The sequence below is a fragment of the Sparus aurata genome, chromosome 6 (assembly GCF_900880675.1).
Source record: "Sparus aurata chromosome 6, fSpaAur1.1, whole genome shotgun sequence".
Lineage (NCBI taxonomy): Eukaryota > Metazoa > Chordata > Actinopteri > Spariformes > Sparidae > Sparus > Sparus aurata.
In genome coordinates, this window is record NC_044192.1 from 26,390,694 (window position 1) to 26,407,095 (window position 16,402).

Consider the following 16,402-nt stretch of genomic DNA (forward strand, 5'->3'; position numbering starts at 1 on the left):
TTGTGGCATTGCTGTAATGGCCTGCCTTCTGCTCTGTCTTAGGATGCCTCTGATCAGCTTGCTTTAAAGAGCTTGTAAAACTAAGCTCAGTGTTGTCAACAGCAGTGGGTGTGACATTCTCAAGTGCAACAGTGCTGACACTGAATGTGTCCTTACAATGTGCTATGTCCCTCTGCGCCATTAACAAGTCATCCGGTATCACTTGTGGCTCCCAGGTCAAGAAAAGTGACAGTCTGTGAAAATTAGCTGAATGGACCAGGGTTAGGAGTGGGTGATCTATATAAAGAGAGGCGCTGAAAGCCTCCCTGTGCTCAGTCCACTCACTGTCACTTCCAACGCTGATGATGAACTAACAGCAGATGTCAGCGGTGTCGTCTCACAGTGCAGCGTGTACACAGAGGTCAGAATTAGAAGAGTTATTGTTAACCTTAAGAGCAGATGCTATTGTTGAAAAGCTCTCTCCTTCTGCTCCTCTCAGATTCTGACCCGAGCAGCCGCTACAGCTACTGTGACTGGAATGGCAGGCCATCGCCGCATTGGCTGAGCGCTGGGATCAGACACCTATAAATAGACTAACCTCTTCGAACACAATGGACGTGGACAAATGGTCGTTTCGCAGGCAGCCTCAAGTGTGAGTGGTGAGGAGACAGCACGAGGGAAAAGGGTCTTCAAATCTAAACCGTTTTCTCTTCAGCGTCTGTGATTTCTAAAAAAACTCTGAAGGTTGTTGGTCGTTCAGGCACACATACAAAAGTAGAAATGAAAGACAATGGTTATAATATTTAATATTCTGTGACAAAATCTCTACAGGGAACGCTAATAAAACATTTGTTAGCAGACATCACTATCATATCCAGCGTTACGGCATTATGAGTCAGGATCATGTGAAAAGAAACTCAAAAGAATAGAAAAATAAAACAGAATGGGAAATCCTTGTTGTATAGAGTCCTATAAAGAGCAGTGGAAAACTTGTGCAATCTGTAGCATTGGGTGCTTTTCTGTTGAACACTTGTGACCACTGAATCAGTCGCCTCTTCTTGGCTTTAATACATTCAGGAAGATTTTTATGTCTTTTAAAGACGAAAAGTGGATTCGAGGAAACATCTTGGTATTGAGTGCTTTACTGTTAACAGACACACTGGGCAAGTTGAACTGTGTAAATATTCCAAAAACACTGCAAAAAATATTACATTTCTAAAAATGTAGGGCTTCTACTAATGATTGTTTTCATTATTGATTAATACACTGATTATTTGCACATTTAAGCGATTTATCATTTAATGAAACATTCTCATCACAGTTCACAAGGGCCTCAAACCCCAAGAGTTCCATTATGATCATAAATGACATGAAAAACAGTCAATTCTGACATTAGAGACGCTGGAGCCAGCAAATGTTTGATATTTATGCTTTGAAAATGAATGAAACGATTCATCAATTTTTCAAATAGTTGCCAATTATTTTTCTTTCGTTCGACTAGACTTGACTGATTGTTAAAGCTCTTGTCAAGTGCAAGCGCCTTGTAAACAAGGGCAAAAAAGTGGTTGGATTTTAGTGTCTTTCAAGGTTGGACTTTCTGTTTAACTTGCCAAGAGTGTCTTACTATAAGAAAAAGAATAATAATCATATGATTACTGTGCAAATAGGTAAGAGATAAAAGAAAGGAGATGTTATTCACGTGCTTCCTTGCTAAATCGTGGAATAAAAATATAAAATATAAATGAGGCAGAAGCAGAAGACAACACTCCGTTTCATTTCAGATATACATATCCATGCCATTTACGAATCAGGAGAAAAACAAAGATTATTTTCATCTTTACCTTGGAACAATTTCTGGTTATATACAATATAAGGGACATTGTACAAAAAGAAATGCTCAAATACTATGTTGTAAGCTTCAAACATGATCTTTTCCCCCCTCCTGTCATATAGTTCAGCACTGAGGTTTTGCCTTTGACAGATGGAAGTGCATACACGAGTTGGATCCAGATACAATCACTCACTTGTTTGGACATGTTAAAAGAATACTCATTGGACATTCAAGAGGACATGTAATCACTTTTTTTCTTTAACAAAAATAGACATGGCTTATCCAGCCTTGAAATTCCTTCTCAATATATATAAAATTATGTCTCGTCTATTTACAGTCAGATAGCATTCTGAAGGATTAGAAAGTCCTGCTGAGGATTGTGGGTAGTGCAGTTTTTTTTTAGTGTCGACCTATTTGATGACAGACATCGTCTGATGTGTGGTTCTACAGGGCAGGGAGACTTCATTTATTTAAATTTGATTTAAATGCGTTTGTGCTCCAGTCAAGTCCTGTCGCTGTTAACCAACCACAGCCTCGACAGAAGACTGAAGTCAGCAGAGAATGATTGTAATTAACTGATAATGATTGTGTGTTGACACGTCAGTGCAGGCTGGAGCCAGAAATGCTTTTAGATATCCTCTCCTGCCCTGATCTGTGGCTACTGTGGACAGAGTTGAGTGTGGAAAAAGGGCCAGATGTGTTACTACCATTTTGCGTGAACCTCTGCCATGTGCACTAGTGACTGACTTTTTAAGTATTTAGGCTTTGTAAGATTAAGTTGCTACGGCTGTGCTTATCTATCAAAGTCACTACTGTCTGGTGTTAACTGAAACTAGCCAAACCCACTGAGTCAGGCCTAAAGATGAGAACTCGTGAACCAGATTTGTTTTTGTAGAAGAAATCAAATGGAACAACAGATCGCTTCGCATGTACTCAATTATATCTCTAAAAACCCTGCTCAAAAAGTTCTTAAATATGGCATTTTGTTGACCTTTATTGACTCGGGTCAGTTCATTGAGAAAAATAACCTGATTCCAATGACATCTATTTATTTTGCGCTCTTGTTCTCTCTGTTCTGACGGCAACAGATGTTTTTTTCCTCTGTGGGTTTGTCAGCTTAGGTGTGTGGCAGTGTTTTATCATGAGTTGGTGACATTCTCACTAGTTCTCTGCTCCCTTCTTTCCCTTTTCTTCCCAACTTCTCTGTCTATGCTGGGTATGGATGACTCTGCTGTCTACTCAAACAGATGACTGGTCCCAAACCTGGAGACAAAGGCAAAAACATAAAGGCAGGTTAATACACACATGCAGTATATGGACTAGCAGTTAGATTGTTATAATATTGTCAATATTACTATAAGAAAATTACAAGTCGTTTTAGTTCGTTTGCGCGCGCGCACGCGCACACACACACACACACACACACACACATATATATGTATATGTACATATCAAAAATGATTGACACACCTTGTTAACAGGGTTTATGGGCGTGCGACCAGAGCCAGTATGAAGCCTTTGGCGCTCTTCATATCGTCCCGGTGACCTCTCCCTACGAACATCCATCATCCTGCCGGGGGAGCGGTCCATTCGAGGGTCTGCCATGGCCCGGCCCGGGGAGCGCTCTAACCGAGGGTCTGCCATGGCCCTGCCTGGAGATCCCCCTATCCGACTCTCCAGCATCCTGCCGGGAGACTTCTCTCTCTCCAGAGGACGGCTGGGGGACTTGTCCCGTCGAAACTCCGTACGAGCCTCTCGGTAGCGGTGGGGTGTGCCAGGATCTCCGTGAGTAAGGGGATTGCCTGCCAGCCTTTTAGAGATGTGCTCATTGTAGGAGGGAGGGCCACGCTTGTTTGGGCTGTTAGGGAGGAACCGAGGCATAAAGACGGACAGGAAGCATTGGTCAAAGGGAATGGTGTTGTGTGTCTCGGGTCATGGGCTTTGCTTGGCACCGTTAGGTCAGTCAACAGATGTGGTGAGGATGAGGATGAGGATGATGATGATGATGATGATGATGATGATGATGATGATGATGATGATGGACTCTGCTGTAGTGTTATGATTAGAGGACACTGCATCCACTTCCTCAATCTGATTTTTCTAAATAAGCATAGTCAGTGGCTGACAACAATAACTACAGAGCAAAGCTTTGACTGGATTGTAAGGACAGTTTTCATCAAATTTCATCAAAGCGTCAAATTGTAACAGACGAGTCCCAGGACATAAGGCAGGAAGTCAGTCTTTATTCAGCAATTTCTTTTCTACATTTGACAGGGGGCATTTTAAAGTCATTTTAATGTTAGGATTTGTTACAGATAAAAAATGAACCCCTCCTCCTGTAAAGAGCAAAATGAAGGTGTTTTACTGCCCTGTTTTATAATCAAATTCAACAGCAAGGCCTCAGTTTAACCATCACCACATGTGGATGCCAACCTGTGCCCAGCAGTGCCAGCAAGTCCCACTGACCCTTCAACAACTCCAGTGTACATGAGATAAAGGAGTGAGGCGTGCTTCTACTCTACAGTCTGTGACTAATAGTGAAGACCAAACCACAACAAAAATAAATCAGTGAATAAGTACATTCTCAGGTTAACTGTGAAACAAATAAAATTCCACTCTGCAGACTTTCACCCATTTCATTTCCCTTCGATGGACAAACGAAGGCATGGTATAATATATGAACAATTATGTTGTAATGCAGGTGTTATTTAAGCTGATATGTACTGTCCAAAAGTCCTGATTGGTGAATTAAATACAGCGTGAATACAGTTATTAGGGTTACAAATTATTTGTGCATTATTTTAATGTATTAATTCATATATTTATACTAATGTATCTGAGCCTCAAATGTATTCACTTAATTTCCACATGAGATTGGACCTGCGCATTCAGTAACATTACATAAAAAAGGAAATGACATCATGATGGGCACGGTTATACAAGTCAATATAATATGTATGTTTTGGCGCAGATCCTAAAATAATACTTTCTTTAATTTTAAGAAATAAAAGTCACCTGCCTTTAATCATGATACCAAATACAGTATATAATTGTTACTGTGTTTTATGATATAATAAAATTAAACTGTAAATTTTAAATGAAGAAATGTGTTACAGCTAAAAATGTGTGGTGACTTTAAAAACAAACAAAACCTGAAAGCTTTGTGGATACAGAAGTCACCAACCTAATAACCAGGACAGACATTATTTGGGTTATTAACTCAGTGTCATTTTGTAACTTAGTTAACTTAGAGAATGGGAGCGAGGTGTGCGCTGAAGCAGGTTAATAAACGCTGTACGTCCTCACCTGCGTCCAGAGCCGTTGCGCTGCAGGTCTCCTATACCCTCTGTGCTCTGGACCAGGTTGCCTTTGCAGCAAATGACTCGCAGTTTGTTCTGGTAGGAGGAGGCCAGGTAGATGGCTCCAGAGGAGATGGCTGGGCCAAGGTAGCGTGGGTTTGGGATATCCAGGTGTGCATATGAGTGGGGCCTGGACAGAGATAACAACATCATACAGTGTATCCCTTGACAGAGATAAGAACATTAGAAACGGTACCCATTAGAACAGCGGTGACTGAAATAGATGATTCTTGTAGAGCTGGTTACTGAGCCCTGGCAGTAATGGGAAATTAACATTTCCATCACTACAATATGCAGTGATGCTAAGTGAAGATCCATAAAATGATGACTACAGGGAGAAAACTAATTAGTCTAAAGTGATGCACTGGTACTGAAAAAGGAGCAGAAGGCAGTCTTACCCCAGAGCAGCATGTCCCTGAATTTCAATAACGTCCAGAGAGTTGAAGTAGGTCACAAATAGGTAGGGTTCTCTATAGGCTGAGATACAAAAGATACACTCAACATCATATCATGAATCATGTACTGACCATGTAGAAAAAAAAGACATTTCGCAAGTGACACTAACCGAATGAGAGAGGCAGACGACTCCATTTGATATCATCAGTTCTACTCCTGCGGCCATATGAATCCACAAACACACCAAACTCTGCAAGAAAAAAATCCACGTTTCAGACAAATCTGCCTATTTTCTAAGTATAAAAAAAGAAGCTATGGCGTAGGAGACAAAAAAGCATGAGAGCAGTAATCGAAAAAATCGATTTTCTCACACAAACAGTTACATTTTTGGCTCCTTTGCCGGTACAAGTATTGACAAGCTCAACTGCATAAACACGTGTGACCACACAGACAGATATAATCATCTAACCATGGAAACAGAGCAGGTACTCGTCCTTCTGTGGAGACGTGGTGACTTGTATGATAGAGATGGGGAAACTGTGGGAGGACGCAGCGAAGACAGCTGAAGCTAGCGTCACATCGTTTTTATCCAGGAACTCTGTAGAAAGAAATCATATCAGCTTGTTCAGGTGTGAATGCTGAAACCTCACAGAGAGACAACACATGTTAGAGTCAAAGGTTTATACAGAGGGGCAATTATGGAAATCTCTTTTTATCAAAGCATTAATTAGAAAATACTGTCAACGGTTATAAAAAACAAAACAATTCTTGCCATGTTTTTAAGAATAAAATGTTACTTAAAATCAGGTTAATCATGATATATGAACAAACCACTATGTAAATCCTTCAGAATACAGATACAGGAATAAAACTGGAAAGTTTGGTGTATGCAAGTGCTGGAGATTTTCGCTCCGAGTATTGTAAAAAACGATTTTCAGGATTAGAATTTAAATGTATGTGTTGTTAAATATATTTTTAGACAAAAATGGTAGATAGGGAAAAGAAATCACCATAAAGCTTCCCCAGCTGATTACTGACATTAGACAACTGTTTTTGTACAACAAGTTTTCTGTGACTTCAAGTTTTCTATATGCAAATTGAGCTAACTAATTAAATATGCACTGATTTGCATAAATGCCCCTGGAATAAATGAACACCAAAATGTGTATTCATAACATTTTCTTTCCACTAGTCTGACAGAAGTAGTTATGGAAGCAAAATAGGCCTAAATTGGCAGGTACATGAAAAAACCTGCCGTGTCTCCTCAAATATCAATACAGGATTGGTGCTAGGGCTCGGCCATATTGCCTTCAAATTATATGGCACATTTTTTGTACATTATTGGCATAGGCAAATATAAATCTTGGTATTTTGAAATCTCCTCAAAAGCACTTCATAAAATGCCATAAAATCAAAAATCAAGATAATTATGATCTAATATCTCGATATCAATTTTGTGACAATATTGTAGGGAGGACTATTGGTACTACAAAATATCAACACAATCAATTGTTGGATAAATAATCATCAGTATTGTGGATAATATAATATTTAATTAGAGCAATAAGTCTGGAAAACTCAGAAAAATCACACCACTATACTGTAATGCTGCCTTTAAAAACAGGAAAGGACAGCACTTATACCACATTATGATATATTTAAAATTTAAGACGATGTATGGTCTCATATGATGATAACATCATAGCAATTTATCTTTATCATGCCCAGCCCCAACTTGTAAAAATAAACCACAATGGCGGGTGACCTACCTTCCAGCACATACTGCTTCATCTCAATTTCGTAGAACTTGTTGGTGCCGATAATGATGCTGTAGCCAGTGAAGTGGATACAGCTGCAGGGCTCCGATGTCTCGATCTCCTGCAAAAACAAACAAAAGTTCAACACCTTTTACCAACTCATTACTCTGGAACAGAACAGAAACTGCCTTTCATTTCCTGACATTAACATTGAACAACCTTTAAGGCCCACTCACCTTTCTGATGCAGAACTTGTTCAGGCTTTCATTAAGTCGCAGAATTGTAATCTTATTTGGCATAGCAGCACAGATACAGGTCCCATTATCAATCTGTAAAGAAAGATTAACACCACAGTGCTATTAGTGTGATGTTGAGCCCATTAACTCTGACTAAATAACAGCCTGACTAAAGGGAATTTTCTCAGCATAAGTAACAACAACAATCCACCTTTCCAGAGGAGAAAAGGTGGCAGCCCTTCACTGTCTCAAAGATGAAGGGGTTGAGGTCGGGCTGAGCCGGAAGATGGGACTGCGACAAAGACTGTTTCACTTTCTTGATCTCCACCAGACACAAGGCCCTGTCCTCTCCTGGATGACACAACAAACACACCACGTACAATCAGAAACCCAAGCAATGTCCTGTTTGCCTGAGTGACTTCACAAACTTATATACTATTATATAGTATGAAAATACTATCAAACCCTGACAGACAATAACAAACATTTCTGACTCATAATTAAGTATAAAGTACTCCATTTAATATCAAGTACTGACCAGTGATCATCAGCAGCTTATCGAGCTCCTTTAAGATCTGGATCTGGAAGACGGAGGTCAGCCCGGGGATGTGGGTCAAAGAATTCTTTATGACGTTCAGAGCATACAAACCCTCCTCAGAGCCGACCAACACGATCTGAGGGAAAGGAGAAGATGGACTGTGAGCATTACTGGCTCACTTAATTTAAGTCATTACCTTCCTGTTGATGGTCCATGTACCTGGTCAGTGAGAGGCAGGGTGCAGTTGATGTCCAAACGGTCGTCACCCTCCAGCTTCAGCAGAGAATTTCCCAGAAGTTTCTATGAAGACAAGAAACAGAAAGGGGAGAGAGAGAAAGACATGAAGCACAGGGAGGGAGGTCAGTTAGGCAGATCTTCCACAAATTAGCTGCTTTAGAGCAAGAAAAGATGAACCAGCAAGAATGAACAGCCAGAGACCCGTTACCCCGTTATCTGAATCACTGAATTCATCCTTCACTGTTATTACTCATAATTCAAATGTAACCTGAGGATGCCTGCATAAGTGAACTGGAATCTTTTTGCCAACAAGACAAAAGACAAAAACGCTACTTTTAATATGGGACAAGTCTTGTGTGATATTTGTCAGCGACAGTGCTCTAACAACACCCAAGTTTCAAAGAAAAATGATCATATTTCATGATTTTGTCAAGTATAAACATCATTATCTCAAATTTTGGAAGTTTGGAATATTGAAAAAATACCCCAAATATGTCAGACTTGTTTAATGTTGTCTGAATACAAACAGCCTTAAATAGAACTTTCCTACATACACACAGTACAATACACAATTAAATTAAAGTAAAAATTTAAATTAGAATAACCAGTCAAAGACAAAAGTACACAAGACTGAGAATTGAGCGAGCATTTGATGCAAACCTTTAGCACCCGACAGTTTCCGATACTCCGTGCTGCGGACACAATTTGGTCCGCATTTCTAAAACTATAATTATTTTCTGGGTGGCCATAGAAACAACAGCAGTTGAGGAAAGTAGCAATATAATAAAGCGCCTTTTCAAATTGTTGTGGATTCAGTGTTTAAAGCTTTATGGATGCCATTTCCCTCAGGCTTTACAGTATGAATTACCATAAAATGCCAGACAGCTTATTATGATAAGTGCTGCAGTCTGACATGAACAAACTGAGTTGAAAAAGGGTGGGGCTAGAAATGCATACATTATGTGGCCAAAAGTATGTAGACACCAATATCCACATACATTTCTTTTATGTACTTTTGTCCTGGGGCTGCTTTTCATGGTTTGGATCCCTCAATTTCAGTTAGTGGAATCAATAATGCTACAGATATACATATTTTAGAGAATAATGTTATTCTAGCTTTGTGGCAACAATGCAGTGAAGGCCTTATTGATAACACTTAACGAGGCCATCACTCACAATACCTTCACTGCTACCATCGCAGAGATATGGTATCAAAGCACATAACAAGACAGTTTCTATCCCCAGAAACTAAGACTTCTTTCCTGCAGCTACTAACCCCCTGGGTTCTAGTTATTCAAGAATGCCTATTATTTTTTTATGCATTTCTTTATGCTGTAACACAGAGGGGTTGTAACTCTGACAGTGACCGTATACTATGTATATTGTACTTTGTACATGTTGATTTGATTGCGTATGGAAATTAACTGGTGGTATTTTAATGCACATGACAATACATTCCTTGAATCCTGTTCTTGTCACAAATAAAGGGCAAGAAATGGCTTTCCCAGTTACTCACTTTACTAAACTGGCTCGAATCCTGACATCAACCATATTAAACAACTCTGGGATGAATTTGAATTTGTGAAAAGCTTTCCAGAAATGTGGAGCATATTAATGCCCCTTTCTGGGATATGGAAAAAATATTATTTCCTGTCTTTCTTTTTTTTTCTTTCTTTTAATTTGGGGATTCTAAAGATTTGGGGATTTGATGTTTAGGAGTTATACATGTTTATAATGTCAACATAAGTGTTCAAATAAGTTTGGCCATGAGGTGTATTTTGCTGTAAGGCAAAACGTTACATGTTGAACTTTTAAATGCATTAGGGATGGACTGATATGTTTTTTCATGGCCGATAATGATACAGATTATTAGTAATAAGCATAAGTATGCAGATAACCAATATTTTAGTGTCAAAATGTATAATAACCAGTGATGTGATGTAACTTACTAAATGTACTATTACTATACCTACTATTTCCATTTTCTGCTACTTTATACTTCCACTCCACCACCTTTATGTGATGTCTTAAATTACTGGTTAAGATTTTTCACTGTTAATAGGCTATTACTTGTGATTTGTAACCAATCAGACAGTGTTGTGGGCAGGACACTGAGTGAGAGCACAGAGTGGTGTCTACAACACCAACACTAATAATCTGAAAATACTGAATATCAGCTCTGGTAATCGGCCAGGCCAAAAATCGGTCTATCCCTTAAATGTATATTTGAATAGGTAATAAAAATAACAAGGCAGGGGTAACACTTTTTGAAAATGCTGACACACAGTTCAGAGAATATGTAGCACTATTTCCAAAGGTCATTTATCACAGAATGGGAAACTGCTCCTAAAGCAGCAGTAAACACACCAACACCACCAGCAGAAGCCTGCACACTGAAGACAAGCTCAGGTTGTTAAAGGAATGTGTATGTGTGTCTGTCATGTTTCAGTGATGACACAGCAGTGCATGGCTTTTGCAAAAGCATGCATGACATAGCATATGACACAAGGCCAGAGGTGCACAGCAGTGCCTATTCACATCCATGCATTATATAAGTTTGTGGGTATATGATATAATAATGTGTAAGTCTGACACAGGGTAGTTCCTTTCTATGGAACATACTGAGTAACTCAGCCTGGGACTGTGTTGAGTTGCTCTGAACAGGACCAGTGTTGTATGCGTAGATGTGTACAGCTACTGCATGCTCAGCCGGTCGGTCGACTGAAGCCCAAGCATTCGTGCAGCTACTTACTGTACCTGAACCAGAGGGGATAGGCTCTTCTGTCTTTTAGCAACACCTGCCTATAATATGATCCACACAACCGAGTTGAATGGAGATACAAACGCACAGTATAACCACATCAACAAAGACGATGACAACACACAAATAGGAGACGTGGATGTTGAGAACATGCAGAGAGAGAAAGAAGAGGGAGGGAGAAAAAAGAAGTGAAGGCACTGACTGATGTTTAATGGAGGCATTCAGTTTATTTTACCCAAACAATACAACCACCCCTGGATAAAGTTACTATAAGAAATGTGCATAATAAGTGAGCTTGTTTCTTATAAAGGAGACACTGGGCTTTCTATCTTACAAATCCATTCAAATTCTGAACCCTATCAGGACTGACATAAGCAGAAAAATGCAATACTTACAGCATCAGCATCCACTTTGTCTCTAGATCCACGACTGCCAGCAACCACAGACTCCAGTACAGCCACCCAGCGCTGCTTGTCGGGGAAGCTGGGAGCCATGAAGTATACGGACTGGCCAGGCCAGCAGGTGGTATGGGGATGTGATTCCAGCTTCAGGACGTACGGGATGTCTGTGTACCGACACAAAGAGATGGATTGGTTAGCAGCTTCCTAACAGCTTAATTTCACAGCTGAACAGAATGGTTGGCATTTTGTTTTATTTTGAATACTTTTAAATTGTATTTAGATGGGCTATGTGGATCTAATCTAAGACTTGGGTGAGAATGACACACTTAAAGTCCTTCAATAGGCAGAGTGTAGCAGGATCATTTGGTATTGATCCAGTACCTGACTTGGCAGTGTTGATGAGCTCAGAGGCTCCAACAGCTCCATGAACGGTCACCTCTCCATCAGGCAGACAGAGCTCGAACTCCTCCTCAGCTTTAATACAGTCTAGAAGACAGACACCACAGTTGGATACTGCTGCATTCATGTAGCATGCGAACCAGACAATATGTTTAGCAGATTTCCCTGCTTCCTGGTTTGTGGCAAACAAGTCACAACCATTTATCCGAAAACCGGGCAGGTTTGATATGATAACTTGACAGAGAAGCATTATTGTACCAGATTTGAAAAGTCACTTGTTTTCCTACTCTGACTGGTTGTAGGTCTGTCCAACTGAGTCTGTTTAGGCTCATGGAACTCCGATCAACCTGTCAAACTAGGCAGTGCTAATAAAATATAAACCAATATTATGTTATAGCAATGCTTCAGATGTTTCCAGAAACATGTTTTGATGCAATTTGAGAAAGTTAGTGATCAGGCAACCATTTTTTCAATGCTCAAAAAACCAACCAATCACTGCCCAATACTACGTCATATGTTTCATTGCTTTGATTGGTTGTAGGTTCATCCAATTGCGTCTAGAGGTATTTTACTCTGCAACCTTTTATAACGCCCCTTGGCAATCGAAAATGAACTCAGAGGTTCCAGACTACAGGCTGGTAATGATCTATATGGGAATATAAATACCTACATGATTACAAACTGTCTCATTAAGGAATCGATCCGTGATGTTTTATGTCAAGTTTAAAATGTATTTTTCTATTAAAAACTGAAGTACTGACCTTCTCTGGGCTCAGTATCATAAATGGATACTTTGGTTCCATCCAGCACCACATATTTCCTCTCCCAGCCCTGCTGACCACGCTTGCCATTTCTGTGTGAGCAAGCACACAAATGCACACTACTGTCAAAGTTGTGAGAAAACACATGGTTAACGCAGTAGTAAGCCACGGAGGTCTGAGGTTACCTCGGCTGCTTCATCCATCCCTCCAAGCGAACATGCCCACTGGCCTCTTTCACCTGCAGGGCTGGAGAGTTTGCCTTTTCTCGACACAAAGCCTCTGAAAAGTGAGTGGCGTACTCAGCTGGTAGACCGCAGGTGGCCGGAAGACAGGGCGAGCATTTAGGGTGACAAAGGGTGTGACACTCTATAACACAACAAGAGAGAAGAGAGCGGGGGGGATAAATGTTAGTTTAGGGTTATGGTTAAGAGACTGTCAAAGACTCAGTTTGTCTCATGTAATCACACACACAAAAAAAATTACAAATAGCGATCATTGTTTAATGAAAAAGCAAAGGCTTTTTTTTTTGTGGTTTTACACCTTTTCTACACTGTTTGTTTTGGAATATAAAATTCAATATTTCTCTTTTCTAGGAACCATAAAACTAGGGGGTTTTAATAACAGCCAAAACAAGACAAATCTGATTCCACCATGTCAGAGACTAACGTGATTGTGAGACTACAAGAACTATTTTTAGTTTGTTTGTTGAGTCTGGCCAATAAATGTGTCTTCTGAAATATCATCACATCCAGTGACAGTGCAGGACACAAACCTAGACAAGTGGCAGCCTGTCGTCCAAAATGCACAGTGTCCAGGCAGACGGCACACTTGGCAGCCCTCATGTTGAGGCCCACGGTGAAACGATGAGGGATGTTGTGGTGCATTCTCTCTTTCACACGACGACCAAACTCTGCAATGCAAAAAGGGAAGTAGAGGTGCAGAGACAGACTTACTGAAAGAGAAATATAACACCATAATATATTGTTTAACCAGTTCAGAAGCACATGACACTCATTTTTTTCAAGCAGCATGGGGCAATTTGAGCAATGAGTGGGTTATTTTTGAGAGAAGATATTAGGCATATCAAGTATATTTTAATAGTCAGTCAGAATCAGATTATGCATGCCAATGTTCATGGGATGCATTAACATGTTTCTGGGTGAAAAGCTCCCTATCCAACCATATGCTATCTAAATCCTGGTTCCAGGAACAATGCTTAAATAAATAAAAGTACATCACATTCCACTTGACCTCTCAGAACAATGCCTTTGGTCAAGTTACAGTCAGCTTGACAGCAGGACAATAAGACGAATGGACAGTATGATATGAGCATGTGTGTGAACATTTAAACATGCATGTAGATGAGCTTATACATGTGGGAAGACACACTGTGGTGACTGCTAACTTACTTTCAAAGGTGACCCTCCTCTTTTCTGTGAGGAGCAAGAGGAAAGAGACAGAAAGGAGAGAGCAGTCTAACAATAGCTATGTGAAGGTAAACGAACACGGAGAGTCAGGAACCTGAATCACAAAGCAAGTTGCACTCAGTCAGGCTTCCAAACATGTGTCCAGGGTGTGTACAGGTGTTTTCAAGAACTGATCATGAGCATATTTAAACCAAATTTAAGATTGATTCTGGACAAATTGTGTTCAAGCAATGCAGGTGCAAGGGTATGTAGTGTATATATATGAGGTCCAATGCAGAAGTAGGCTTTATGCAGGAATATGGTTATTAGAGTGAGTTAGGTCCATTCTACTCACACCAACAGGTGAGTAAAAGTATAAACTAAAAAGACAGTATAAAGGTCCAGTGCTAGGTTCTTAATCTAGCTTGAGAAAGATCTTGGCTCACTTTGTGAAAAGTATAAGTTAATTCAAATTCAAAATTTGTTCAAATTAAAAGATGGATACATGAGATTAGATTAGATATTTTTGAGACAATTAAGACCTCTGTTATGTCTGGCTCAGACTATAACAAATAAGAAAGCATGTGCGAGGGATAAACTAAATAAAAGGAAATGTATTTTAAAAAAATTTAAGATGAAAAATGTATAGAAAAATGTAGCTTCTTACAAATAAATCTGCAGAAAAAGTATTCGTAGTCAACTTAGATAATGCCATATAATATATACAGAAGATCAAAAGACTCAAAATAAAGATTACAGGGACGTCACACCTCGTTAATTCAAATTTAAGACCGTTTAATGACTTTTACAAGCTAATATTTATAGAATTGAATTTAAGACACCAAGATTTTTTCAGGGCCTGCAGACACTGATAAAATAGTGTTTTATTATACATTATGATATTATCCACTGAACTTGCTACTCAGCTATGATATATGCAGCAAGATTCAGTTTCCATGGTGATCAGCCCCACAGAAAGGATAGTTTAGCTTTGGGATTGCAGAAAACCTGGATTAAAACCAATGTTACTGAGATAATCCACTATTCTTGCTTTGTGAGACAGGGCAAAGCAGGATTACAATGTTAGCTGGATAATGCACAGAGAATGAAAACAGTGATTTTTGTTTAACGTCAGTCCATGTCCCTGGTTTGAGCTCCAGGTTTAACATGTACTGAGCACAGTTATCCAACTTTATTCAACATCATAATCCTTCTTATGAGACAGGCCATAGAGAGAACACATACATAAACACACCACATAAACAAAATAAGTGAACAGAGAATCCATTTGTGTCGACACTGATAGCATAAGGGTGAACAAGTCCTGTGAGGAAATCTGCAGCTGCAGAACAGGAGATCCTGGAATCAATTTCAGGCGGATGGGCTCCAGAGAGTTTACCTGTGGGTTTGTGTATGTGTGTTTGACTAACCTTCGGGTGTGGAGGTCTCCTTGCAGCGGGTGGAAGGGTTGAGCAGGCTGCTGGGGTTGGGCTGATGTTCTGGGGATTTAACAATGGCGGACATGAGGATCTGATGTCGAGCCTGGGCCGGTGTAGAAGGAGCCACATGTTCCTGGGCTTTAAAATGAGCCGCTGCATCACAATAAACAAATAACCTCACATTAGATCGGTCATAGTTTTTAAGCTGGAAATATCTGGCTCCATTACAAAAAACAGATTCTGAGATGAATCTCATTGGACCTGGCAGGTGTAGGTAATGGAGCAGGATGCTGCCATGGCAACTCTGTTAAAATATGACTGGGAACAGGTATGGGAGGAGGCACAACACAGGATTTTCTGAACTGACTTAGGCTGTCATTTATCATCTCAGATAGCAGAACCTGTATGCTGTTATTAGTTTATATGATTTATATCATTATCTGATCTAAAAATTAACACTTTTGACTCTGTGCCAACAATGATTACAAACCGAGTCTATTCCCCTTTCTACATTAGGATGATGATCAAGGGTGAGCTACAGAGTTTCATGTCTTGCTACCGAGTAGTGCCATAAAATATAAAGCCACTGGCATATCTGGTGCAGTAACTGTGCTGCAGAATACTCGGACCTACCCTCTTCTCTGAGGGACCGTAGCTCTATTCTCATCTTCTGCAGAGCCTCTTCCAGCTCTGCACACCTTGAGCGCTCCTTCTCTAAAGCCATTTTCATGTCACCATACTGCAGGGGAACTGCCGGCTGGGCCTGCGGAGCCAGAGCCCCGTTAGTCGTGGTGCCCACATCCTCCCTGCGCCGACCGAATATACCCTGTTAAGAGAGGGAAGATTTCACTATACAAGAACAATACAATATGTGTGATTATCTTTAGACAGAAGCTGTTTAT

The 16,402-nt window shown here is 40.0% G+C and overlaps 1 protein-coding gene across 8 annotated transcripts in view; it reads right to left on the reverse strand.

The window, feature by feature from the left end:
- Positions 1 to 760: 760 nt before the first annotated feature.
- The window catches only part of cita (citron rho-interacting serine/threonine kinase a), a 41,091-nt gene continuing 25,449 nt past the window's right edge, over positions 761 to 16,402 (reverse strand). For 2 of the 8 annotated variants that reach the window (XM_030419708.1, XM_030419706.1), the window contains 20 exons: positions 16,134 to 16,326; positions 15,492 to 15,653; positions 14,065 to 14,088; positions 13,428 to 13,565; positions 12,841 to 13,021; positions 12,656 to 12,747; positions 11,877 to 11,981; positions 11,490 to 11,659; positions 11,091 to 11,135; positions 8,316 to 8,396; positions 8,097 to 8,232; positions 7,770 to 7,909; positions 7,559 to 7,651; positions 7,335 to 7,443; positions 6,035 to 6,163; positions 5,735 to 5,815; positions 5,568 to 5,646; positions 5,117 to 5,299; positions 3,281 to 3,668; positions 761 to 3,073 (listed from right to left, as the gene is read on the reverse strand). In XM_030419708.1, coding sequence (XP_030275568.1) covers positions 3,050 to 3,073; positions 3,281 to 3,668; positions 5,117 to 5,299; positions 5,568 to 5,646; positions 5,735 to 5,815; positions 6,035 to 6,163; positions 7,335 to 7,443; positions 7,559 to 7,651; positions 7,770 to 7,909; positions 8,097 to 8,232; positions 8,316 to 8,396; positions 11,091 to 11,135; positions 11,490 to 11,659; positions 11,877 to 11,981; positions 12,656 to 12,747; positions 12,841 to 13,021; positions 13,428 to 13,565; positions 14,065 to 14,088; positions 15,492 to 15,653; positions 16,134 to 16,326 — 2,553 coding nt within the window. In that variant the 3' untranslated portion in view covers positions 761 to 3,049. The remainder of the gene's footprint in view (positions 3,074 to 3,280; positions 3,669 to 5,116; positions 5,300 to 5,567; positions 5,647 to 5,734; positions 5,816 to 6,034; positions 6,164 to 7,334; positions 7,444 to 7,558; positions 7,652 to 7,769; positions 7,910 to 8,096; positions 8,233 to 8,315; positions 8,397 to 11,090; positions 11,136 to 11,489; positions 11,660 to 11,876; positions 11,982 to 12,655; positions 12,748 to 12,840; positions 13,022 to 13,427; positions 13,566 to 14,064; positions 14,089 to 15,491; positions 15,654 to 16,133; positions 16,327 to 16,402) is intronic. The other 6 variants (XM_030419710.1, XM_030419709.1, XM_030419713.1 and 3 more) reach the window with 4 other exon arrangements.